The 27,865-nt window shown below is 44.9% G+C and overlaps 1 protein-coding gene across 11 annotated transcripts in view; it reads left to right on the forward strand.

Moving 5' to 3' along the window:
* Positions 1–27,865, forward strand: part of CCDC178 (coiled-coil domain containing 178) — a 136,723-nt gene that overhangs the window by 25,536 nt on the left and 83,322 nt on the right. For 10 of the 11 annotated variants that reach the window (XM_083517739.1, XM_083517748.1, XM_083517745.1 and 7 more), the window contains 6 exons: positions 845–1,028; positions 9,252–9,314; positions 11,305–11,466; positions 13,997–14,110; positions 18,780–18,925; positions 23,019–23,178. In XM_083517739.1, the coding sequence (XP_083373865.1) occupies positions 845–1,028; positions 9,252–9,314; positions 11,305–11,466; positions 13,997–14,110; positions 18,780–18,925; positions 23,019–23,178 (829 nt within the window). The remainder of the gene's footprint in view (positions 1–844; positions 1,029–9,251; positions 9,315–11,304; positions 11,467–13,996; positions 14,111–18,779; positions 18,926–23,018; positions 23,179–27,865) is intronic. The other variant, XM_083517741.1, reaches the window with a different exon arrangement.

The following is a 27,865-nucleotide window of genomic DNA, read 5'->3' on the forward strand; positions in this document are numbered from 1 at the left end:
CCCCCCTCAGTGGTGACACTGGGGGTAGCCCACCCCCCATTGCACCCCTTTCCTCTGCCCCTGGCTGGATCAACCATATTTCCTGCAGGGATCTCAACCACACAGCTGGCCCCTGCCAACAGCATCTTTAAACTTGCTGACCGACAGTGGATGGGTAGTGAATTCAGGTTCACTGGAAAGGACTTTACCAGTCCTATGACCAGTGTTTTCCAAGCACCAAACATAGGGCTGGCGAATCCCCTTTTGCTGCTGTTTCTAAGCACCCATCAACCAGATGACCATCAAGCACTGCACAATGGACTTTGCCTATCCCTCTCAAGTCAAAATATGGATCCAGACCTTGAATGATCTTTTAACCTAACATTTTGCAGAAACTTTTGTAAACCCACTATAGATTATCATGTGATTACTGTGAAAAGAGCAAGATTCTATCATTCAGTTCTGAAATTTTCCTGAATTTAATCTTTCAAAAAACTCATCACAGGAAGCTGGAGTGAGAGTTATTTCATACATACAATGGGTTCTACTGTAACTAGAGTAGTGATAAGCATTTGTAATTGTGATATGTCTAATCATCAGTGCTGTTTTGTCAGAATCAAATGGTTGGCACATCTGTGGAATGCTTGGGTTAGTGTGAGCAATCATTAAACTTTATTTCATCAGTAGGAACACAGTGAAGTATTTCTGTAAGATAGACACAGGAGTTTAAAAAAATCAGTGCCATCCCCATACAGAAGTGAAGTAAAATTAAGCATACCCCCCCCAAATCTTCAGAGAGGTTCATCCTGTAATAAACTGTTGAAGATGTGTTAGTGTTGTAAGGTTTTCGGTTTTTATTTAACAGTTCAAGAAAGAGGATGGCATATCAATCAGAAATTCAAGTTTTAAGGAAAAATATTCGCAGATTGGAAGATCATTTAAAAAAGGTCAATCAAGAATTTTATTCAACTGAATTGGCTTATGATGAAGCCAGATCAAAACTGGATGAAGTTGAATACAGCCTTACTAAAGAAAAAACACGTTTCAAGGTTGTAAAAGTTATTCCATTATTATGATATTTTAATTATTTGAAGATGTGAAATGACTGACTAGAATGTTTCTGTGCAAGTCAATTACCAGTAATCTATTTAGCATCATCCTGCCATATTATTTGCAATATTTAAAGCTTGATGTAGCTTTAAGTTCTTTAGGCCTAAATAAAGCAACTGTGAGCCAGGTTTCCCAACTCCTTTGTTTGCTACTGTCAGAGTTGCTTGAAGATCCTAGCTCACAGAGGATCACGCTAGCCAGCGATCATTAAGTAAAAGTCTTTATTGAATTACAGTTTCCATTCTCACGCTGCTGCGCGCAACTCTACGTCTAGTAGCTAGATCGGCGAAGCTCCGTCTGAGTCTCCGCCCCGTGTGCACCAACTTAATATCCTAGCCTTGCTCCACCTTTTCCGCCTGACTGTCCTCCTCTGGGTCCCTCTACCCCCCGGGGTTTCTTCCTTCCGGGATTCTTCTGACGCTGACCCGGACCCTCCTGCCTCCTTGCGCCGGGCTTTAGGACCTGGCTCCCTTTCGGGGCTGCTTACTGCGCCGCCTTCCTCTGCATTTGAACTTGGCGCGCGCGCCCAACCTTCCACTTTCCTCTTAACCGTCTCTTCGCTCCCCGATGGAGGTGTGGCCACTCCTGACTCATGCCCTCCCTCCTGTGGTGAGCTGCCAGCGCTTCCCCCCTGGCTCCCTTCCTCTTCCCTGCTCCCTGGCGGTGACGCTGGTCCCGATTTCCAGCTGCTCCCCCCTGAGTCCCCTCTGGCTCTATCTTCCTGGGGTGCCCCCCTAGACTCCCCCCTTGCCCTGGCCACTGGTGCTCCTTTCTGTGAATCCTCTGATTCACTGGAAAGACTAGGAGATCTCGGGTCGTCGTCATCACTCATCTTTTCTTCTGCCTCCTCCCCTTCGCTCTCTGTTTCCTCCCTTGCCCGTGCCTCTGCTCCTAAACCCCTGACATCCATCCCCCCCTCGAAGCCCCCCATTCCCCCCTCCCCTCCTTCCGGTGCTGGAGCTGGGGGCTGCTGTTGCAAAGGGACGAACGTCGGATATCGGTCGCTTCCCGTGGCGGGCCTCCATCTGAAGTCTCGCGGGTCTTCCTCCCTGCTCTCGTCGACAACGGTCACCTCCGCTTCCATCTCTGTGCCGCCGTGCTCGAAACCAGGGTCGTCCCCGAAAACGTCCATGTCCGTCTCTCCCTCACTTCCTCCTGGCGGCGTTGCTCGTCCTGGGCCTTCCAGCCACCTTCTGCGGAACTGCTCCTCTGGTCTATCGTCCCACCAATACGAGGGTTCTGATGCAGATCCCGAGGGTGACCCCTCCGGGGAACGGACGTCTTGTGTCGGGTCCTCGTCCGAGTCGAACCCCTGGAAAGTGCTGGCCGAAAGCGTGGGCGTGAAAAGCCAGTCGTCGAAAAAGTCTGCTGGCATAGGTCTATGGGGGAAGAGGGCATGAAACTCGTCTTTGAGGAGAGGTTCGTCCAAGGCGTAGCCCGGCACCCAGCTGTTCGCACTGGCCGGGGTGCCCTCCTTGGCGAGAAAGTATTCTACCCCCTCTTCCCCCCATCTGGAGTCCAAAATCTCCGTGACTTCGTTGATGCGCTCCTTCTGTGCCACTCCCGCGTGCCCTGTCCTGTCTCTGACCGGACTCGGCGCCGTTCCGGGTTCCTGGAACCTGTGCGGTGCCTTGTAGGGAGTGAGCACCGATCTGTGGAATACCGGATGCATTCTGGAACCCTCCGGAAGTGCCAGTCTGAAAGCTACCGGGTTGACCTGCTCTTCGACTTGGTAGGGCCCCAGTTGTTTATGCCCTAGTTTCTTCTTGGCCAACGACCTGGCCGGCACTGCGTGGGCTGCTAACCAGACCCAGTCTCCCACGTGGAGCTCTTCGCCAACCCTTCTGTGCTTGTCCGCTTGTACCTTGTATGCGTGCTTGGCCAGCTCCAGGTGGCGCCTCAGCTGATCGTGGACTTCCTGCAGCTCCGACGCGAACGCATCTGCTGTCTGCGGCTCCCCCTCCCCCATTCTTCCCAGTCCCGGGAAGGTTCTGGGGTGCCTCCCGTTGTTGGCGAAGAACGGCGTGACCCCCGTGGACACGTGCTTCGTGTTGTTGTAGGCGAACTCGGCAAGCGGCAGGTAATCCACCCACGTCGCAGGCTGTTGATTTGCATAACATCTCAGGTACTGCTGCATGATGGCATTGACCCGCTCCGCTTGCCCGTTGGTCTGCGGGTGTCTCGCCGACGCCAGGTTGATCTTGACGTTCAGGAAGCCCATCAGCTTCTGCCAGAAATTCGAGATGAACTGCCGCCCCCGGTCGGACAGAATAGACCGTGGCAGACCGTGAACCTTGAACACGTGGTCTATGAACAGTTTGGCGGTTTGCTCCGCCGTGGCCACCTTAGCACACGGAATGAAATGCGCCATCTTGGAAAACAGGTCCACCACCACCAGCACTGCCGTCTTGCCCCTCGAGCTGGGCAGATCCGTGACAAAGTCCAGGGCCACCCTTTCCCAAGGTTCGACCGGAGTTTGCAGCGGTTCCAACAGTCCGGCCGGCGGTTTGTGCACTGGTTTGGCCCTCTGGCAGGTGTCACACCTCGCCACGTAGTCTGCGACCTCCCCTCTCATTCCAGGCCACCAGAAATCCCTGGCTACTAATTCCACCGTCTTCTCCTTGCCAAAGTGCCCGGCCGTGGGCGCGTCGTGCAGCTGCTGCAGCACCTTGGCGCGAAGGTCGTCTCCCGGCACGTAGATGGCCCCTTTACGGATGAGCAATCCATCTCGTAGCTGGAAACCGTCGGCTGCAGCCGTGCCCCTTTGCACCTCTGCCATCTTTGCTTGCGCGAAGGAGTCATCCTGCAACGCCCGTCGCACCGCCTCCAGGTCCACGGTGGCCGCGGCGCACGCCCATACTGTTGGTGCGAAGATGTGCATGGCGGCCGCTGGCGTTGCGTCCTCCAGATACTGTGGCTTACGGGAGAGGGCGTCCGCCATGATGTTAGTGTCCCCCGGGACATACTCCATGCGGAAGTCGAAGTTCGCAAAAAACTCAGCCCAACGTATCTGCCTCTGGTTTAGGAACTGTGCCGTGCGCCAGTGCTCCAGATTCTTGTGGTCCGTGCAAACCTGCACCGTGTGCTTGGCGCCGATCAGGAAGTGCCTCCACGCTTTGAACGCTGCATGAATGGCCAGCAACTCCCTGTCCCAGATGGTGTAGTTCTGCTCGGACTTGCTGAGCTTCCTGGAGTAAAACGCTGCCGGTCGCCACACCCCCTGCTGGTCCTTTTGCAGCAGGACCGCCCCCACGGCTCTGTCCGAGGCGTCTGTCTCCACCCTCATCGGCCTGCTGGGGTTGACGTGAAGCAGCTGCTCTTCCGACGCGAAGAGACGCTTGAGTGCCTGAAAGGACTGCTCCGCCTCCTCTGTCCAAACGAACTTCTTTTTCTTGGAGCTAAGCGTGTCTGTGATGGCCGCTGTCTGCATAGCGAAGCCCTTGATAAACTTGCGATAGAAGTTCGCAAAGCCGACAAACCTCTGGACCTCCTTCCGGTTGCGTGGACTCTTCCAATCCAATACCGCGCGAACCTTGGCGCTGTCCATGGCGAGCCCCTTGTCAGACAACTTGTAGCCCAGAAAATCCACCTCCGTCACGTCAAATTGGCACTTCTCCAGCTTGGCGTAGAGCCTATGTTGCTTTAGTCTGGTCAGCACTTCCCTGACGTGTCTGTCATGCTCCTGCTGCGATTCCGAAAAGATCAGGATGTCATCTAGGAAACAGACGCACGTCTTGTAGAGAAGTCCAGCCAACACGTGATGCATGAAAGCTTGAAAAACGTGGGAGCCATTTTGCAATCCAAAGGGCATAACTCTGTATTCGTAGGTACCCAGTGGCGTGAACATGGCCGTCTTCCACTCATCTCCCTCCCGCATACGAATGAGGTTGTACGCCCCTCGCAGGTCTAACTTGGTGAACACTTTTCCCTTCCGCACCTTCGCCAGGAGGTCGTCGATTCGGGGCATGGGGAAGTCCGACGGCTTGGTCCCATTGTTTAAAATGCGATAGTCCACGACCAGTCTTTTTGGGGGCGTGTCTCGCTTTTTAACAAAGAATACTGGACTGCCCCCCGCTGCCTTGGACTCTCGGATGAAACCGCGCTCCAAATTATGATCTATGAACTGTTTGAGTTCCTGCAGCTCGTCCTCTGACATGGAATACAGTTTCCCCTTAGGCAGCGCCACCCCCGGCAGCAGGTCAATCTTGCAGTCATATGGTCTGTGAGGGGGCAGCCTGTCCGCCTCCTTCTCGCAGAAAACTTCCAAAAATTCTGCGTACTTGTGGGGAATCGCTTGCAGCGTGCCTAGCAGCAGCTGTGACTCCTCTTCCTCTCCCTCCTGCCGGGGCACGATGCAGTGTTCAGCACAAAAGGAAGAGCCGAAGATCAGCTGCCTCTGGTACCAAGCCAGCGTTGGGCTGTGCTTGTCCAGCCAACTCATTCCCAATACAATGGGCGTATCCGATAGTTGAGTGACATTGAAGCTGATGATTTCTTTGTGATTTCCAAGTCGCATCGCCATGGGCGGCGTCTGCTTCACCACTTGCCCCCCTAGCAACTCCCTGCCATCCACCGTGACAACCTGCAGGGGCAGTGTGGCCGGCAGCAACTGTATAGCGTGCTTGTCGACAAAGTCCTGCCCTATAAAGTCCGCGTTGCTGCCCGAGTCAACTGTGATGGGCACGTCAATGGTGATTCCATTGGGCAGCTGGAGAGATGCGGTGAGCCTCACCACTGGTTTGGGCGGGAGGGGGTTCACGGGCTGTAAAACCTCTGGGGACTGCGTCACTAACACGTCTGGCTGGGCCCCAGGGCCTCTTCCTCCAGCCAGACTGCGTCGTTTCCCTGCTGTGGTTCTCCTTGCTGCGTTGCTGCAGTCACCATTGCCGAGGCTGCAGTAAGCTTGTGGAGCCTCTGGGGACACTCTTTTGCCATATGCCCTGGCTCCTCACAGACGTAACACTTCCTGTTCCCTCTAGGAGGCTTCGCTTTCACTGCTGCCGGTGCTAGGGCTCTGGTTGCTGACTGAGCCCTTGCACCTCCAACCTCCATAGGTTCGGCTCCTCCTCCTGGCGGAGGCGTGGATTGCGCCCGCGCTGCTTCTCTGGGAAGGAAGGAGGGGCCCCTGGCTGGTTCGCGCCCTCCACGCCCTTCGTCCCTGCTCCACGGACGTTCTTCCAGCCTCACCCCCACTGCCAGTGCCCTCTGAACGACCTCCTGGGTGGTTCGGGCTCTCTCCCCCCTCGCGATCTCATCTTTAATCGAGTTGTGCAGCCCCTCCCAAAAGAGGTCTCTTACAGGAGCCGAATCTCTGTCCCATTCCAGGGCACTGACCAAGGCGAAAAAGCGGGCATGATACTGCCTGACGCTGGCCCTCCCTTGTCTCAGCCCATGCACCTCCTTCCGTGCAAGATCCACGTCAATACTTGATAAAAAACACCCATCCATCGCTTTAATAAAGGCATCTGCATTCTGGAGCGCCGGATCCTTATCTCTCCATAAATTGCGTAGCCATGCTTTAGCATCCCCATGCAAATGGGACATGATGAATCCCACTCTCTCTTGCTCATCTCTAAAGTCTTTATGCAGCAGTTGCAGTGCGCACAGTACGTCGGCTCTAAAGTTGGGATACTGTTGCAGGTTCCCATCGAAGTGAGAGACCAGCCCGCCTGTCCGTCTCGCCAACCCAATTCCCTCCTGCCGGGGTGTCTGCTTTGTCAGCACGTCTAACCTGACCTGGAGATCCCTGCAGGCGGCAGCTGCCTCCTCCTCTCTCTTCCTGGATGCGAGAGCCTCGGCATTCAGTTGTGCCACTGCTTTTCTGAGTTCCTCTATCTGCTGCTCAGCCGTCATGTCGTCTGCCGTTCGTGAGCTCGCTAGTAGGCACCTGTTTCTCTCCCCTCCTCGAGGCTGTAGATGCCCACAATCGGGGGACGGAGCTTACTGTCAGAGTTGCTTGAAGATCCTAGCTCACAGAGGATCACGCTAGCCAGCGATCATTAAGTAAAAGTCTTTATTGAATTACAGTTTCCATTCTCACGCTGCTGCGCGCAACTCTACGTCTAGTAGCTAGATCGGCGAAGCTCCGTCTGAGTCTCCGCCCCGTGTGCACCAACTTAATATCCTAGCCTTGCTCCACCTTTTCCGCCTGACTGTCCTCCTCTGGGTCCCTCTACCCCCCGGGGTTTCTTCCTTCCGGGATTCTTCTGACGCTGACCCGGACCCTCCTGCCTCCTTGCGCCGGGCTTTAGGACCTGGCTCCCTTTCGGGGCTGCTTACTGCGCCGCCTTCCTCTGCATTTGAACTTGGCGCGCGCGCCCAACCTTCCACTTTCCTCTTAACCGTCTCTTCGCTCCCCGATGGAGGTGTGGCCACTCCTGACTCATGCCCTCCCTCCTGTGGTGAGCTGCCAGCGCTTCCCCCCTGGCTCCCTTCCTCTTCCCTGCTCCCTGGCGGTGACGCTGGTCCCGATTTCCAGCTGCTCCCCCCTGAGTCCCCTCTGGCTCTATCTTCCTGGGGTGCCCCCCTAGACTCCCCCCTTGCCCTGGCCACTGGTGCTCCTTTCTGTGAATCCTCTGATTCACTGGAAAGACTAGGAGATCTCGGGTCGTCGTCATCACTCATCTTTTCTTCTGCCTCCTCCCCTTCGCTCTCTGTTTCCTCCCTTGCCCGTGCCTCTGCTCCTAAACCCCTGACAGCTACTATGGCAACTTTAATATCAGCTTGATATGCAGAATTTAGTAGATTATAATGTTTATATCCATGCTGTGTAAAGCTCCACCTGCTATTTTCTACAGCTCAAGATGCTGTTAAAGTACAAAAGCAGGCCAAGTCCTATTTTATGACTAGTTGGCAACCTTACTCTAAACTTTTCCCATGTTTGTAAACCTATTTAGCAATTTATAACAGCAGGTATTCCAGTTCAGTTAGAAAAGCCTGTGCATATAAGCAGCTGTTTGGGTCCATTACTAATGCAGAAGCATATATCAGTGTTCATCCAAGCCTTGTTGAACTGGCTGGATGTGGATTTCAGTGGAAATAGGTATATATGCATTTGCATCCAGAGGGCCAGTAAATTGTTTGTGACTTGTTTTGCAGGGGGTTTGGGTGGTCAACAATAACTGGATTAGAATCGGGGATTTAATGACTACAGTTTCGTGTAACTGAAAGGTAGTTTCCCACAGGATGGGGAAAAGATGTCTTGCTTTTGACCACCAGAAAGAAAGGCACATACAAGCTATCTGGAACCAGTTGTATGAACTTAAAAGCCATAAGCTATTCTTTTTTGGATTTCTTTTCTGGTTCCCTTTTAACTTGGCATCTTATGACTGGGGGCCCTTTTTAAAAATATGATTTGATGCTACCTGAACTCCTATGAGATTGTGCTAGCAAACTGGAGAACTGCCTTGAGGTGGTAGCTGAGGACTCTGGGAAATGAAAACCAACCAGACAGTCCTGTTTGTGGCAAGACCTCTAATGTTGTATGACATAGTTAATTATGTAATCTGAGGTTGAAGGACAGCTCAGAGAATGAATGAGCCCAATTATTTGATATGGAGACAAGACTGGGTGTTATGATTGTCTTGAATTGAGGTTTCCCTAAAGCAGGAGTGGGAAAATTCTACCCCTCACATTTCAAGTCTGCTCCCTCCCCCATCCACAAAGCAATGGGATTAAGAAGCAGCTTCGGTAGGTGCCAACAGAAGCTGTATTGTGGGCCTAATTGCTTCATGGTGGTGGTGGAACAAGGAGGGAAGGCAGCTGGGGAAAGGAGTAAAGAGAGATGGGCATGGATTTGCACATGCAAGCATATGCACATGAGTATGAGGGAGAAATGTGAAATGTATCTGGGCCCTACTGACATTTCCATCAGCCTTGCCCAGTTTTGGCATGTAGCTCCTGACAGATTTCCCCTGAGGGAATGTAGCACCCAGAGGGGGGCAGTTTTCCCACCCTTGCCCAAATCATAAAATTATTCTGTATTGCCCCTCTCTCCCTCTTCCCATGGTCACATTTTTCAAATGTCATTCTATTTCCAATTTAGTAATTTTCTATCATTTGATTTACAGAATATATATATCTAATTTATACTTGTCCTACCTGTTGTTGTTGTTTTTTCTTATGTGTTCCTATATAATTTTTTTTATCAATTTCACTTACAGAACTTAGTAGATAATGTAAAAAAACAAATCAGAGATGAAGTAAGTGCTTGGAAGCTGACCCAGGTATGGAGAATAGATTTAAATTAACCTTTTTAAGCTGTGGTTTTTGCACATCAAAATCTTTCATATCAGATTATATGGATTTATATTCACAAAATCAGTCATGAACATGCAATGGAAGACTAAAGCAATGACTTCAATTAACTAGAAAAAGTACCATAAACTTTTAAGAAGTCCTTTCCAATCTTCCCCATTCTCTGATGAATGTTGTGCACTTGAATGAGTATTGTAACAACCAGTTACAATATCTGTGCTCATCTGAGTTCAAAACTCCCTGGTCTAACTTGAGACAAAAACATCACTCCAGACTCACAATTTAACAGTAATGAATTAAGACGCTTGTTGAAAATGAAAGTGCAACCTTTAAAATGTTTTAGTGTCTTGAAAGCGAGAGCGAGGCTTGATACATGGCCTGAGCTTTTGTTCTAATCAGAGGTGGGAAATTATGCTTCCATTCACCCATCAAAGGTGAGGTGTTCACCTGTCCAATTTATTCTTACATGTAGTTTTGGGGCTATCTGACAATGTTTGTATACTGTCCCTTTTCTTTTGAAACTCCCAGCATCTGAGTTATGTTGCTTACTTGGCATGATTCTTTACCCTTACACTGTCTTTGAATTTCTAGTCGCATGTGCCATTTTCTGAGAACATGAGGCAGATTTGTAGATTTGTTATGGTTTCAGAATCATACTGCCTCCCACTGTGGGGCACAGTCTGTTGCTACACAACGTGAAGATAAAGTCGCTCTATTTTGGAGTGACCTTGGCTGCAGTTATTGCCATTCCAGATGAAGTATCCAGTGCCTAAATTGTGATGTGTTACAGGATTGTCTTCAGCTTATGCAGTTAGCTGTACAAAGTGCTTGCAGCTATATGCCCAACCGCATTATTATTATTATTATTATTATTATTATTATTATTATTATTATTATTAATACCCTGCCTATCCGGCTGGGTCTCCCCAGCCATTCTGGGTGGCTTCCAGCAGAATATTAAAATACAATGATTGATCAAATATTAAAAGCTTCCCTAAACAGGGCTGCCTTCAGATGTCTTCTAAAAGTCCAAAAGTTGTTTATTTCTTTGACATCTGATTGGAGGGCATTCCGCAGTGCGGGTGCCACTACCGAGAAGGCCCTCTGCCTTCTCGACCCCTGTTTCTCCTGGCTTATTAAATATAGCAGACGGGGTTTGACTGTTTGAGTACAGAGCATGGTTACCACTTCATTGTGTGAGGTGCTGGTACCTGCTGCCTTGAAAAGGTGGTTGTGCAGCCTCTCTTAAAGAAACCAGCCCTGGACCCCTTGGGCTTTATGACTGTTGACCAGTTGCAAATGCCCTTCTTGGGGAATGTGATGGAGAGAGTTATGGTAGGGCAGCTGCAAATATTCTTGGATTACACCGACTATTTAGATCCTTTCCTATTTGGGTTCAGAGCTGGCCATGGTACAGAGTTGGCCTTGGCTGCTCTGATAGATTACTTTTACAGAAAGTGGAACAAGGGGAGGGATACCTTTTTCTTGTGTCTCTATCTTTCTGTGGCTTTCAATACCTTTAAGTCCACTGCTATTTTTCTAGAAAAAGAGGTGCCAGAACACACCACAAACACCTCCCTTGTTCTCTTATAACAGCAATGCCACCCACCTGGGAGGTGCCAAAACTGAGTTCTGGTGAGTTCCAGCTGAAAAAAGCCCTGCCTTTAACCATGGTATTCTCCTGGATCAGCTCTGTGGAATAGGAATTGTGGGTAGTTCTGATCCTAGCCTGGTGGTTATGCTATGGGGTCTATTTTATCCCCAGTGCTCCCCAATGGGAAATGCTTGGTATGTACAGAGTCTTAGAAACTACCATGAATGTCAAAGTACATTTTTATCCAATAAAATAAGTTCTCCCAGTTATATATTTCTGAAGCAAACAGAGTATTGCTGGATTTCTTCCTTTGCTTTTGCATTTGAGCTACTTCAGTTTATGTATTTTCCTTCTATTATAAACAGAAAAGGGTTAAAGCACTGCGGACTGATCTAGAAAAAAAGTCGAAGGAATTTGAGAAGTTGCAAGAAAAGATTGAGAAGAAGTTAGCAGACATTGACAAGCTTGTGGCTGAACAAGAGGCATTGCTGAAAAAAAATGATGAATCTCAAAAAGCATATTCTAAGGTAAGTTAAAACTGGCAGCACCACAGTGCTGACGCTTTCCCCCTTTCCTATAAAATGGGAGAACTTTGCTAAGCTTCACTGAAAGCGGAGGCATTCAAGTTGGCATTTGGATTAATACAACACACAAATCACTTGAAAGTCCAACTTTTGTTGTAACTACCATATATACTCGAGTTAAGCCGACTTTTTCAGCACAGTTTTAATGCTGAAAAAGCCCCCCCTCGGCTTATACCCAAGTGAGGTGGGCGGCGGCGACAGGGATGAGCGGCCCGAAAGGAGCCCTTTCTCGCCACTGGTCCCTCTGCCGCTGCCACCTGCCTCTCGCAAGGGCAGGCACAGGAGCTGCGCTGTGCTGTTCCTCTCCCAACCACGACTCCTATGCCTGCTCTTGCGAGCAACAGAGGCAGCGGCAGAAGGACAAGCAGCCCAAAAGGAGCCCTTTCAGGCTGCTCCTTCCTCCTCCTCCACCTTTGCCACTGTCTGCGGCAGTGGAGGAAGAACAAGCATTGCGAAAGCAGCCCTTTCGGGCTTCTCCTTCCTCCTCTTCCACCTTTGCCACTGTTGGCGGCAGCCGAAAGCAGCCCTTTTGGGCTGCTTCTTCTTCCTCCACCACTGCCACCACTACCAGGTTTGTGGTGTGGTGAACCGGCTTATACTCGAGTCAATAAGTTTTCCCAGTTTTTTGTGCTAAAATTAGGTGCCTTAGCTTATATTTGGGTTGGCTTATACTTGTGTATATACAGTATAGTTTTAAATATAATAGTATGATATAATTTAAAATCACATGCAGAATAGCTGATAGTGCCAGTTGTAATGGCCTCTGTAAAATGAAGCACACACAACTAATAGTATTTTCAAAATAGCATGTTAATGGCAGTGACTAATGCAGTTTGCCCTTCCCCAAGAAAAATTTAGTAGAAACAATGTGACAAAGAACAACTCATTAGTCTTTTGGAGGCTTACTGGGGGTGTGGCAAGAGTTATATATCTTTGTCTTTAACTCTATGTTTATTTTGGTTCAAAAACTTGGAAACAAAGTTCATGAAAGCATCTTCATAAGTAGATGTTAAGTGAACTTTTTTTTTTGTTCCTTATGTGGTGTTCATAAAACTATTTGCTGCACACATTTTAATTACAGATGTTATGTTATTATTGTTAACATTTATGTAACGTCCTTCCTCTGAGCATCACAGGGTAGTTTACAAAATAAATACACACAAAAATACACAACATAGTATAACAGACAAAAACAATATTAACTAGCTAGTAAAGTGGAACTGTTGAGTTTCCTCAAAGTATGTATGTTTAAGTGGCAATATAGTGAAATTTTGTATTAACAGAAATTCTAAAATGTGCTTCAAACAGTTCTAATGATAGACAACCCCACCATCACCACCAAATTGCCTTTCTTTATTAGTGGTGATGTATATTAGAGGTGTGCATTGGCTTTGTGTACTTGCTGAATAATTAGGTGAATAGGGCATATTTGGCTGAGGATTTTTCATTACGAAGTCAGATTGTGCTATAAAGAATGCATTTCAGTTCAGATCAAGGACTCCCTAAAGTTCTAAGTCACTCTGTGAACTTAAGTGCCACCAAAACACTACTTTTTTTAAAGTGACTGCTCTATTTTTTAAAAAATAAATACTGAAACTAGCACCCTGAGATTGAATGGGGAGGGATATTCATTTTGACTGATAGGTCTTGGTTTTAATAGTGATTTATTTTCGCAGAGCATTATGATTTGGTGGAGGGATATTGACACAAACTGTTTTTCATGTGGATCAATGCTGTTTATCCACCAGCCCTCCCACTATGCAAACCAATGGAGACATCTCCCATCCAGGGAGAAGAGGCTGCACCCCCACAAATCAACAACAAAAACCACCTCTATGAAAAGCCTGAGGTCAACATCTACCAGTGACCATTGGAGTAATAGGATACTTCCTGAGACAGGCTCCCAAATCTAGCTCTTCCTGTGGATCCTTACTGTTTACCCCTACCATTAGCCCGTTATAACTTGTATCAAAACAGTAACGTCTGTAATTGTGTGAGCAAACAAAACAATGGCAAGAAAGAGGAGATCAAGCTGCACCTTACATTCTCTTTGTGGGCAACTGTACAGATAGAGCTTAGAGGAAGAGGGCAAGCAGTGATAGGTATGAAGTGAGAGCACTAAGGGACCTGTTCCCGAGGGCATCTTGCCAAAGGACCCCCCAAAATCCAGTGCTAGCACTGATGCAAGCAATAATCATTTGGGTCATTTGAAAGGGAGGAACCACTTTTATATGTCTACAACATTTGGATCAGTGCAACTGTTTTCTCTACTTAATAGTATCCTGCCATCTATCTATATAAATATGATTAAAAATGTATTACAAATAGAATTCTATTGAAAGTTACCTGTAAAGAAAATAGGAATTCATGCATAAATACTGAGGTTCAAAGAAAGATGTTTAACCATTAATACATTGTGCATGTAACGAGTGGGATCTTATTGCCAGGTCTTTTGTCTGTTTATATTTTTCAGAAAATTGTCCAGTTGAATGAGCAGCTTCAGAAAATTGATGAAAGGGAAGCAAAAAAATTTAAAGAGCTAGAAGCACAGAAGAAACATTTCCAGAACTTATTAAATGATGCACAGGTGAATGTCTTAATATTAGCACTAACAGGTTCTATTTACATTAGATTACCATTCTTTGATGGTTTACTCTGAAAAGCTAGCTTGTACTTTCTGTTCAGTTACTTTGGCTACACACGGAATTTCTATATGCAGACTATTTCACTTCATGCTGAAACTAACTTAACAGGTCCATTGCCTTGGAATGAGGTAAAGTGCAAAGAGAATTATATTGGGGTCACTGAGAAGCCCTTCTTTATTTGCCATTCCAGCTCTTATTGCTTTGAGGGCTTTAGAAAAGGAAGGGCGAAAATCAAAATAAGGAATAAAAGGGGTCCATCATAGAAATAGCCTGCTGATTGCACCTTTGCACAGCAGATGGCATCTTTTTGTAAATTATGGTGTATGTTTACTATAATAGTTACAAGTTGCCTCTGCTACCAAGGAATCATTTTGGCTTTTGTTACTGAACATTTCATTTATATAAATGTGCTTTTAACGATAGGCCTGTGTACAAAAAATGTCTTATTTGCATTATTATTTATTCCATTGATATTGATGGAAAATACTAGAGAGAAATTATTGAGTTCATATAGTTAAGCTGGTTGGTTAGAAGCTTTTTTTTATTAATGAAAGCAGTGAGCTTTTTGGGTTTTTTGTTTACAATTATGCTCTGCCCACAGTCCTCAGTAAATTCTTCTCAAGCACTTAGATTTGAAAGGAACCAGGCTTATTGTAGATTGTTTCCAGGTTTTATAAATATTATACAATATCTAAAACCAGCATGCAATGAAAAACTTGCAGTAAATCTGTTGATTTGTTAAAGGATTTTACAAATGGGTACAGGAACAGGATGAGCACTGAGATTCTGTGCAGTTCCTTACTAACACATTTGGAGAGATTGCTCAAAAAGAATAAAGGATATATTTGCGAATGCATTACTCGGAAAGCAGGGATCTAGCCAGTTCAAGAATGTGATTTCAATATCTCTTGTACCCAGACAATCTAAATTAGGATAATTTATATTATCCTAATAGCTAATGATAGGTAGTGGATATAGTGTTGCAGTTGGAGTTAGGAAACCTACATTTACCTCCGTGATTGGTCATGAAACTTATTGGCTGACCTTGGGCCAATCTATGTGCAACTGCTCTTGCAGACAGTTAAGAACCTTCAATGTGTGTGTAATGCAGTTGTTACATTTGCTCCGTTAAAATATTTACACTGGATGCAGATTTATTTCCAGACCCTTGTCCCAAGTTCTAGTATTTTTGCTTGTTATCAGACTTGCCAATCATTCAGGTTCCGTACATTGAGTAATTGTGCCAATTAATTGATTAAAGTTGCAGCTGCAATAAATCTGTTCAGATTTGTACATGCACAGTGATCCACAGTGCCATGTTCTTGTATTTACTTGAGTGCCTGGCTACCCAACAGATGGCATTATCATCTTTGACATTGTCATGCTCCAGGAGTGATGGGGTAGCCTGAAACCATGCTGACCTCCCAACCTCCTCAGTGGGGACAGTTTGAAAAAGAATCCTGGATTTATTCTCTCTCTCTCCCAAGCAGATGATTCCTGCTGTGACAGTTACATTACTGATTATCTGTTTGGCACTGTGCATGTGACCCCCAGTTTAGTTCCAGAAACTGCATATGCAGCATCATTTAGTACATGTGGTTCTTTATCCGAGGGGTCTTTGTGCACCAGGAGTAGGGAAAAAGACAGTCTTTTTCATGTATCCATTCATAATACATAGTGGTGGTAGTAACTTGCAAAGTGAGTTGTCTGGATAGGCTCCTACTGCTTAAGGAAGCTGTTTTATAATATTCCATTTTATTTTGCTAATTTTCCTGAATAAAATGTGCATTCTATAATTGATGTCCTTCACAATGTTTTTTATTTTGAAATATTTTAGGTATTTTAGTTTCCTGTTAATTATGTTTCTTTGAATGTTTACTTTATATTTGTCTTCCTTCAGTAATGTTTCACTCTGGGTTGTTTTATTTGTTGTTTTAATGTAGGTTGAAAACTTCTTAGAGATTCCCCCCCCCCCTTATAAATATAAAGCAGAATAGAAATGAAAATAACAACAAGTAGTATTAGTGGTCTGCTCCATCCCATTTCCATATTCATCTGTGATGGTTTCCTAAATCCATGTTGAAATCAACGTTGTTTGTTAGCATCCATCAGTCTCGGGAGACAGCCTCAGGGTGAAGTCAAACTGTTGGAAAGTTATAGCTGTTCAGACCAAAACAATAGAGACATGTTTTGTTGCACATGGGGCAGAAAAGAAGGCATCCGGTTGTGCTGCAGCAGATGCGCCATGGTGTTTATTATCTCTGCACTCCCCCAGCGGTCATTCTTCCTCTGGTCATTCCTCAGATGAAAGTACCCACCATCTTCAGTTAAGCTGAAGGCATATAAGAGCACCAGGGAGAAGAGTATGTCAAAGAGAGTTGAGGCAAGAACACAGCCATTTCACACCACTCTTTATAGGGAGGGCATCCAAAGATGAGCCACCATACTGGATGGTGCCCTGCATATTCTTGTGGAAGGACACAATTATCTTGTGAAGCTTAGGGGCATCTATCCTCACATCATTTCTCCTGCAGCTGGCACAGTGTGAAAATCATGTTGACTGTTGACCTCTGAGCTCTGAAGCTGCATTGTGATTCAGGATAGACCCTGTCAGCGAATAACTGTAATCTGTTGAAAACTACACTGGCAAAGGCTTTACCCACAGTACTCAATAGGGAGATTCCAGTCACGGTGGTTACCTTTTTCCTTTTAGAGGGGTCACAGTGCTGGAGTCACACATGTCTTGTGGCACAGACCCTTGTTCCAAACACTGCAAGAGGAGGCCATGGAGGTGTGTCACAAGGGAGGAATTGAAGCTGGCTTTCATCACTCCTATTGGGATTCTGTCTTGTCATGGGGCTTTACCACATGCCTGAGAGTTGATGGTATTCTTCAGCTTGTCAAGGAAGGGAGGGACATCAATCTCTTCCAAAAGAGGCAGGGTATGAATACTGTCAATTGCTGTGTCAGAGACCATGTTTTCCTGCAAGTGCAATACTCTGCCCATCGCTTCATCCACTTGCTACTGCTGTGATGATCTTTCCAGACAAGGTTTTCAGTGGTGCAATTTGCCTGACTGTTGGTCCAAAGGCTTTCTTCATGTCTTTGTACACTTGCAAGTGTTGCCAATATCAGCAGCGAGTTGAATGCTTTAGCCAGTTGTCATTTTACATCATCTGGCAATCCTCTGGGCCTCATTCCTTGCCTTTCTCAGTGTAACAATTGTCTTTTTGCAGGACGCACACTTGTAGTTCACAAGAGCCTTGCACTTTGTGCAATAACAGTCTCCATGCCATCAGACCAGTCAGGGATCTGTTGCTCTCTTTAGCCAAAGGAGGATATATTTGTGTTGTAGATTGTCTCTTTGCTGTGTTCCACCTTGTTTCTACAATAAGTCTGGGGCAGTTCAGTAGAGCTTCTTTGGCGGAGTAGGAGAAGAGTTCACAAAGTTCAAGTGTGACTCTTCTGGAAGTGTTGTAAATGATAATTTAATGTATTTCCTTTGAAAATACAAATTGAATAGGTGTGTGTTTTATTTAAGTTTCTTGAATTATACAAAACAGTAATATTACAAACAATAACAGGAGTGTAGCTATATTATTTCTAAACTCACTTTGGAACTTTTTCAGCTGGGAACTGTTCAGGGAAGTTTAAAATCTGATTGATCTTTCTGTTGTATTTTAGCCCAGGAGATGCAGATCAATTCAGTCCATGTCAAAATTCCTCAAGCATCCCTAGCTTCTGCATTCCAGTCATCTCCACTGGATTTTGACATTTGACTATCAGTCTATGATCTTTCATTAGATTATCCCATAATCACAGAAACAAGAGGAGTTGAAGATATTAAAGTTTCCTATAGCTATCATCAAAGTGCATGCATGTATGAAGACTTTTGTTTAAACAAACATAGCAAAAGAATAGTGGACCTGTTGTGATCATCTGTAGTGCCAGTATCATTTAGTTCATGCAGAATTCTGCTTTAACATGAGGGTGTCCTTTGACTCTTTTCTTTGTTCTGTGATCTAATGTAGCAGCAGCATTCACATAGCCTGTTAGAACAATCCTGCAAGATTGGTCCGTATTATCATAACCATATTGCAGTTGATGGAGCTGAGACTGAGATATGGTGGCTTGCCTAAGAACATTTTGCGAATTTGTGGCAGTCATGATACTTGAACTGGAATTCAAAGCTTCACAGCTTACATTCAGAACCCTCCACACTACACCAGCTTTCATCATATTTAATAACATAATCAATGTAAAGACTAATGTATTTTGTACATGAGAACATGACTGAAAAGAGCCTGTGTATTACTGAGAAAGGGATGTTGAGCAATGTGCTGATGTTTAAAAACATATTTTGGAAGTCTTAGAATTCTGGTTGTCAGTTCATAAAACACACTTGGAAACAGTAACTTTGATGTACAAGTTTGTGCCTTTACAGAAAAGGCATTATTCTACTTGCACTAAATGTTTCAACTGCACTTCCAAAAACAGTTCTATTTCTTGGGTATGCAATTTCATGCATCGTCGCACATAATTGTGCACTTAAAACACAATATCAGGATATCTTCCCAACTTCAGAAGTGTATGTATATTTTTAATTTTCAGGTGAAATATTTAGATATTTCGACCCAGTTTGATGAAGTCAACAGAAATATTACAAAATTCCAAGATGAAATGAATAAAGTAGCTGAAATGAGCAAAGTAAAGGAAAAACAGCTGGCTAACATAGAGGCAAAGGTAATAGTGTTAAGGTAAGACACTCCATTTCAATAAAGTTGTGAAGGTAATACATAAATTTAGTATAAATGATGAACACAATATTGATGTATTACTAATACCATATTATCTGAAGAGAACATAACAATATTTATCCATAAATAAGGAGTATTTTTCATATTTTATGCAAAAGTAGAAAAGGTTCATGATGGATATTCTTGTCTTGTAAATTGTATTTTAGGCATTAGAATTGCATGCCCCAACCTAATAAAATTCATGGTCAGTTGCATCTTTAATTAGTTGAAAATAGTTCGTTTTGTTTGTTGCTTTGGGTAAAGAAATGTGAGTTTTCATTTCCTGGGACTGATAAATTCTAACATGAAAACAGAAAAAGGTTCTGTTCAGCTAAATATATGGCAGGCCATGGAAGCCTTGAATAACCATATGCTGCAATAGGCTTGATCTTTAGGGTCAAAGTGGGAAAAGAGAAAAAAAGATTTTCTGCCAAGGAATTTTGGAGTAACCTTACATATGATGGAGCTTATGGAAAGAATTACTTGTCTCATGCACAACTCATGTTAAAAGTAGCTCCTTGACTTACTATCTCATAAATAATTGGTCTAATGTAGAAAATCCAGAGTTGGTTTATAAAAAAAGCATTGCTGACCTTTAATAATAATAAGGAAATAATTTCTCTGTATAAGTAAAACAGCATTGCTATAAAAGCTGGTATTGAAATCCAAGAATGAAACAACAACAAAACAGGCTACGGACAAGAGGATATTAGGACAAGCCACACAGTTTACAAACCAAAGCATATACCATGGTAGATCAAAACAACAGAACTATAACAATGCCTGAAGCAAATTTGAGTGACTGAAACTGTTTAGGGGGCTTAAAAAAAATTATGTCCCATGTCTCAGTGTAACACAGACCTGAAACTAAAGTGGTAAGGATTGATCCTTTGACCTCTCAACTGACTTATTTTATTTTAATTTATGCATGATTATTATCTCCCATATCTTCCCCAACCATTCCGCATGAGAGGGTAGGTTTGATTGCCTACATTAACATGCCAAGGCACCCTTTTGCAGCTATCAAATTGCTAAGAAGATACTTGTGAAGATACAATGCACAACCTGCTTCCAACCAGTGGAACAAGATGAGCTTAGAGGTTTTTTTCAACAGGGCATTTCAAAGGGTCACCTGGACAACTCTGTACTCCCACCGTAAGTGGGGGAAAGTGCCCACTCTCCCACACCTATCCAGTACTAAAGGCTGGAGTGCACGAAGGTTTTATGTAATCTTAATTGGTGTGAGATGCCATCATACAGGGACGCGGGTGGCGCTGTGGTTTAAACCACAGAGCCTAGGGCTTGCTGATCAGAAGGTCGGCAGTTCGAATCCCTGCGACAGGGTGAGCTCCCGTTGTTCGGTCCCAGCTCCTGCCCACCTAGCAGTTTGAAAGCACGTCAAAGTGCAAGTAGATAAATAGGTACCGCTCCGGTGGGAAGGTAAACGGCGTTTCCGTGCACTGCTCTGGTTCGCCAGAAGCGGCTTAGTCATGCTGGCCACATGACCTGGAAGCTGACTGCGGACAAACGCCGGCTCCCTCGGCCTATAGAACGAGATGAGTGCCGCAACCCCAGAGTCGTCCGTGACTGGACCTAATGGCAGGGGTACCTTTACCTTTACCTTTACCAGCATACAACTCATTATCTTATATTGAGTTCAAAGCCTAATGGTACAAACTGGTTGATGACTTCTTTTGCAACTTTAAATGCAAAGAATTTTATGTTATTTATTAAGAAACCCATAGAAAAAGATATTTCTTATAAAATAATGTAACCTAACAGTAGGCTTGCTATAACAACACATATAACTAGGACCACACTTTTCTGTTTCACTAATAAAGTGTAACCTCTCTCCCTCCTTCCAGGTTGTGGTGGGGTGGGTGTTTGTTTGTTTGTTTGCTGTTTGTGTTTGTTTTGGGCACAATCTGATGGTTCTTCCTTATAGTCTCTTTGCAGGCACACATAGTGTACAAATAGATTATTTTCTTAGTGGTTTTTAATGGCCCATTACACTAGCATTGCCTGCCTATAACCTTACATGTCTCGTCTCTCATCACCTATACAGGCATATCTGTAAATAAATGCATATGAGAAAAATACCGCAAGTCTCCATAACTCTTTCTTCATTAAAAGACCAACCCTGAAAACCTTCCTTGGAACAGCCTACTGCTTGGAGAAGTGGAGAGCATGAAACAATCACTTTAAAAGAGAAAGTTTTGAACTGCATGTACAGTGGTACCCCGCAAGACGAATGCCTCGCAAGACGGAAAACCCGCAAGACGAAAGGGTTTTCTGTTTTGGAGGCGCTTCGCAAGACGAATTTCCCTATGGGCTTGCATCGCAAGACGAAAGCCCATAGGGAAATGCTGGCGGTCGGGAGCAAAGACTTTCGCCCACAGCCGGCCTTCAGAAGAGGACCTCTTCTGAAGGCCGGCGGGGGGCAAAAGTCTTTGCTCCCCCCCGCCTGCCTTCCCCCCCGCCTGCCCCGGGCGATCTTAAAATGCTGGCGGGCGGGAGCGAAGCGTTCGCTGCCGACCCCCAGCATTTTAAAATCTCCAAGGGACAGCAGAGAAGTCTCTGTCCCGGGAAGATTTTAAAATGCTGGGGGTCGGGAGCGAAGCGTTAGCTGCCGACCCCCAGCATTTTAAAATCTCCCCATGTCCCGGGGAGATTTTAAAATGCTGGGGGTCGGGAGCGAAGCGCTACCGACCCCCAGCATTTTAAAATCTCCCCGTGTCCCGGGAAGGTTTCAAAATGCTGGGGGTCGGGAGCGAAGCGCTGCCGACCCCCAGCATTTTAAAATCTCCCCGTGTCCCGGGAAGGTTTTAAAATGCTGGGGGTCGGGAGCGAAGCGCTGCCGACCCCCAGCATTTTAAAATCTCCCCGTGTCCCGGGGAGGTTTTAAAATGCTGTTCCGAAGGGGGGGCGGGGACACCTGCCCCAGCCGCCCCACTTCGGAAAGCTGTTCCGAAGTGGGGCGGGGGGGCGGGGACACCTGCCCCAGCCGCCCCACTTCGGAAAGCTGTTCCGAAGTGGGGCGGGGGGCGGGAACACCTTCTGAAGGCGGGCAGGGGGCGAAAGTCTTTGTCCCCCCTGCCTGCCTTCCCAGGGGCTTTTAAATCGCCCCGGACAGCGGAGAAGTCCTCCGCTGTCCGGGGCGATTTTAAAATGCCGCCCGCCAGCATTTTAAGATCGCCCCGGACAGCGGAGAAGTCCTCCGCTGTCCCAGGGTTTTTTAAAATGCTGGGGGTGGGAAGAAAAGCCCTTGTCCCCCCCCCAGCCTTCAGAAGAGGTCCGGGGACAGACTGTCCCCGGACCTGGTCTGAAGGCGGTTTCCCTAGGAACGCATTAATTGATTTTCAATGCATTCCTATGGGAAACCGTGCATCGCAAGACGAAAAAACCGCAAGACGAAGAGACTTGCGGAACGAATTAATTTCGTCTTGCGAGGCACCACTGTATCAAACATTAGGTTACACTCCTGAGCACACTTACGAGAGAGCAAGTCCCATTGACTTTAATGTGGCTAACTTCTGAGTAAGCTTGCTTAGGATTACAGGGATAGAATACCATCCCTATGCCAGTAAGCGCTGAATGGACACAGCTGTAGTGTGCTTCCTTTTTCAAAAAGGTCCCTCTGGATATTTATACCAAGATTTCAAGATGCAATGATTGGAAACTTCATATCATGAAGTATCTGGCATTGATTGGACTTATTTTATTTAGTGGAGTGTGGCATGGAAATATAACAGGCATATACCAGGAAGGAGTGTGCTCTTCTGCTCCAATCCTGCTTGTGTGTTTTGCACAAGCATCTAGTTGGTCACTGTGAGAACAGGCTGCTAGACTACATGAACCATTGGCCTGATCCGGTGGGCTGTTCTTAGGTGTGCAGAAGTTCACCCCCCAGTACTTTTATGCGGTTTACAGGTACTAAGGGACAATTTGTTGTTTTTGCTAAACTCCCCTGGAGATTTTATAGGTCACCTTAAAGACAAGTTTCTTGGAAATAAAATACCATTTTATTCTAGTAATGATATTTTTTCTCTTAAAGGGAAAAGTACACTAGAATAAAGGCAAAGGAGCAGAATCTTCAAACATTAGTTGATTTTCTCCATGATCGGCTGGATTATAGTGAAAAAAAATTAAAGACGGATAACACAGCATTTGAAGAGTGTATATGGAAGAGACAGAAATCCCTGAGAGAAAACGAGGTCTGTGTTGTTTGAGTTATTTTTGCTCTTCTTTTTATTTTTTTGAGAAAGTGCATTTTCTTTTAAAACTGACTGCGCTCTTGAATATTTCAGCCAAAATAGGGGTTTCCAGATGGAACTTGACTCGGGCATTCAGGCCACACTCATGGGGAGGTATCAGTTTCCAAAATATCCTGCAAGACAGTGTCCTTCCAGTGCAGGCATGAAAATTCATTAATCAGTTTAGTATGCTGGGCTTCAGCAACTGGCTAAAGCTTTGTTCACAAAAATGGAATGAGTGTCTTTGGGGAGGGGACTTTGTATTGGTGGTAACAATTTTTCACAGTCCATTTACATTTAAGTTTGGAAGTTTCATAGTTCGTTTTGTTAATCTTTCACTCTGGGATGTGAAACAGCTATTTTTGAAGACAAGACAGAGGGATCTTTGTGATAACACCGAGGCTCCCATGACAGAATAGAATCAAGTTACAATGTGCACCCAACATATACAGTAATTGACACTTGTTTCTGGCTAATACCTTTTCAATGAAAGGTTCCAAATAAATGTATCATATCATATCATATCCATGGCAACCTACTGGTTAAAAACTTAGGTTTCATGGATGAAACTTTTAGACAAAAGTAAATCAATCGAAGAAATAAACAAAGGCAATTTAGTTTGCATCCAGCTAAATCCTTGCAAACACTGGGAATGACTTCTGGAAGCACAAGAGAACTTCTCCTTTCACCCCAGGCACACACCCCAGATCTGCTCTGGGTTTCCCCAGCCCTTTGCAGTAGATTTTTTTCCTCAGGGGGTGCATGAGGGGAGGAGAAGGAGAAGAAGTTTGTTTGTGTTGAAGTTTTTCCCCACAAACAATGATTTAGCTGGATTCAATCATTTGTGTTTTGGCTTTAGCATTTAATTTGGGAACTGGTGTTGAATTGTTTGAAACAATATGTTTCTTAAGTAAACACAACCTTCTAAATCTGCAGAATATGTATGTATTCGGACATGTTGTGTATGTCATGTCATGACTGTGCTTGCTGATTGCTGTCAGCTGTGATCTTCCAAAGCTTGGTGATCAAATTGCATTTGTGGTAAACTTGTCTGTTTGAAGTTGGATATGTTTCTTTACTTAAGATTGTTTTGTTCCTCCTGATACTATACACAAAAGCATTAAATGGCAAAAAAGGCCTTTTTGAATAGCCTATGGGGCGGAGAGGTAGCATTCCAGTTACTGAGCAGCATATGAGGGAAAGCAGGGATGGAAGTAAGGTTCTTAATCTCATTGGTGTCCCTTGAACAGGACAAGACCATTTTGATTGATTTTGTTTGCATTCTAATGAGAACTACCTAATCAGGTCTGTCTTAAGCATATGCAGCGCTGGGGTGCAAAGATCTGCCCCCCCCATTTGCCCAGTCCCAGGCACACAGGAGGGCAGAGCCAGCTGGTGCCTCAGTGTCTCGCTGGCTCAGTCGCCCCCGAACTCACGGTGTAGAGCCGTCCACAGCAGAAGAGCCTGCTGTGGCGCTCCAGCTGACAGGCGGGCTCTTCCCTGGACTCAACTCTTGGGCCCCAGACTCTCGGCCTGGTGTCCCTGAGAGCTCGGCGCCTAGGTGCCATGCACCCCATGCGCTTATGGGTAAGACGGCCCTGTACCTAATTCACACTTCTTGAACCAACATGCAAACTGATGCACAATTATCCTTTGAGATTCGTAGTTCTCTTAATTTTGTGATGCACTTATCCAACCAAATGATGTGTACAAAAATGTATATATTGGGAAAGGGGTGCATAAAATGGCTATGTTAGTGAAGATAATGTATAAAAATCCATTACATTAGGGGAAAATGCTTGCAAAAATATGTGTATTACTCAAAACGGCAAACAAAACTGCATATTGGGAAAAATATGATGATGATGATGATGATGATGATGATGATATATTTATACCCCGCTCATATGGGTGGCTTCCAACTAATAATAATAATAATAATAATAATAATAATAATAATAATTTATTTATTTATACCCCGCCCATCTGGCTGGACCTCCCCAGCCACTCTGGGCGGCTTCCATAGAAACCAAAAATACACTAAAATATCACACGTAAAAACTTCCCTGAACAGGGCTGCCTTAAGATGTCTTCTGAATGTCAGGTAGTTGTTTATCGCTTTGACATCTGATGGGAGGGCGTTCCACAGAGCGGGCGCCACTACCGAGAAGGCCCTCTGCCTGGTTCCCTGTAGCTTTGCTTCTCGCAATGAGGGAACCACCAGAAGGCCCTCGGCGCTGGACCTCAGCGTCCGGGCAGAACGATGGGGGTGGAGGCGCTCTTTCAGGTATACTGGACCGAGGCCGTTTAGGGCTTTAAAGGTCAGCACCAACACTTTGAATTGTGCTCGGAAACGTACAAAAGATTTTAAACAAAAGATTAAAAATACATTTAAATTAGGACTCAAATTCTGGCCAAGTTTCATAAGAATGTTATGGGGGGGACGACTGCAAATTGTGACATAAATTTGGAGAACTGAATTTAAGACTGGAAAACATGGGGAAATGAGGGAAACCAAAACTGACAAATTTGCCCATCCCTACTAGCAAGCCCATTCTATCAAATGCCTTAAAAATATACACACTTATAAAATGTTTTTAAAAATTATAAAGCACTTATGAGATGGTCTGAAGATATATTTGGGTCTTTTCTAGCTGCTTGGAGGTTTATTCCTGGTTTACAGTTTGTTGTTTGTCTGGGCAAGACACACCATGAACCCTGCTTGGGATCAGACACTAAACCAAACCATGGCTTAGCTCCAGGTAAGCAGCCTCAAGATAGCCAGGGGGGAGCCAGTTAGCCATGATTTTTACTATGAGTACACTTGCACTCTCATGGCTAACCATGGTTTGGATTAATGTTATGTGCACACTGAGCCTGTGAACCTTCCACTGGGAGAGGAGTAGGAAACTAAGGAGGTCAGTAGCTATGGAGGACTATAAATAACTGGAAACTGTGAAGTCCTGGGAAAGATAACTGTGCTGCCTATATTGCTCTCAGTTTTGTTGCAAGTATCTACTTACTAGGTTTTATAACAGAGTTTGGCTGCAATTGTTGCCCTTAGGCAACAAACTTTTTCAGAGTTTTCTATAGCAAGTTCCCTAGCAAGAGAGTGGCGGTAGATATAGTGCGAAATGTGGAGCTTGAAGTACAACTGGAGGAAAGGAATGGCTGAACTGAAAGAATTGTAGTTATTATATTTTACTATCATATGTATTTAGGCTGTGTTGATTTTTTTTTTATGGGCCCCAAAGAAAGAGGCTTTTAAAATAAGCCTGTGCAGAGACCCCCTGTTTCCTCCAGGCTATTCTGTATGTGCAGGGTAAGGGTGACAAATCGTCTGGCTATAAAATTGTCTTTAATTAGTTGACTCAGTGACTTCCAACAGTGTGTTATGCTGGTATGTGGGGAGTCCCATGCTACAAGATAGACTTTGAATTGTGCTCCTTGCTCCTGGGTAGACTTACTGTTATAGCAAATGTGTCTTACATGATGTCCTGTGGGGAGTGCTGGCAGTATTACCCAAATAGCCACCCCACTGTCTAGTTTTATTGGCTTACAGGAAAGCTATACCTACCCTCCTAAGGTATATGGGTGCCATGATGGTAATAACATTTAAAATGAGCATAAAAGGAAAAATAATGGGAAGGACAGTGAGAATTATAAAAAGTGCAAATTTGTCTATAGCTGCACTGAAAGGCATCATGTGATAAAAATATTGCCATTTTTGCTGTAAATAGTGGTTAGATAGGTAAAGAAAACTGCAATACCTGCACACAGTGGATGTAAAACATGAGGATTTCCCTTTCTTTAAATGCATACTTGTTGTTGTTGTTGTCTAGTCGTTTAGTCGTGTCTGACTCTTCGTGACCCCATGGACCAGAGCAATTTAGAAGGATTAAAATCTGTGTTACAGATTGTGAATATAGAATTAGAGGTCTTACAGTGCAATCTTATGCATGTTTACCTGGAAATCAGTTCTTCTGAGTTCAGCAGGACTTGTGAGTAGGCATGTATAGGATTACAGTTGTAGTTATTCTCTGTTTATAAACATGGGGTACAATGATGTAGATATATGTATGTGGCAAAAAATGCAATTCTCTGATGTAAGACCTAATTTACCTAATATTGTGAATGCAAAGATGGAGACTAGGAAAGAATCCACACACACACACTGAAGTTTCAGATACCGTGTTATCATTTTACCTCTGTTAGGTGAAATGAAACCCCAGTGGTTTGCTTATTTACTACTTTTATTGATTTCCTTTCATGAAAAGCTAAGGGTGACTGAAATAAATACACTACTTAATTAAAATTCACAACAAAAATATCCAGTCAAAAAGAGCAATATAAGAAGAAAAAATAGCATTATTAAAACTAGAATCAGTTTCAAAACCTTGACTAATAAACAAAAGATAAACAGAAGCCTTCCCAACCTTCAGTGAAATCCTACACAAGATGAAGATTGACAGGTGTTTTCTTTGGCGTTATTTTCCATTTTTTAAATGTTGGTACTTGTGAAAGGCAAGGTTTTGTTTGTAGGTTTGAGAAATCTGGATGGTGCAGGCAGATGACAAATATATGACCTTATCTGCGTGGCAAAACCTCATTGAAGTCAATGCCAAACACAGCTGACCCTGGGAAAGTG

This window comes from Podarcis liolepis (genome assembly GCF_965112155.1).
Source record: "Podarcis liolepis genome assembly, chromosome: 8".
Classification (NCBI taxonomy): Eukaryota; Metazoa; Chordata; class Lepidosauria; order Squamata; family Lacertidae; genus Podarcis; species Podarcis liolepis.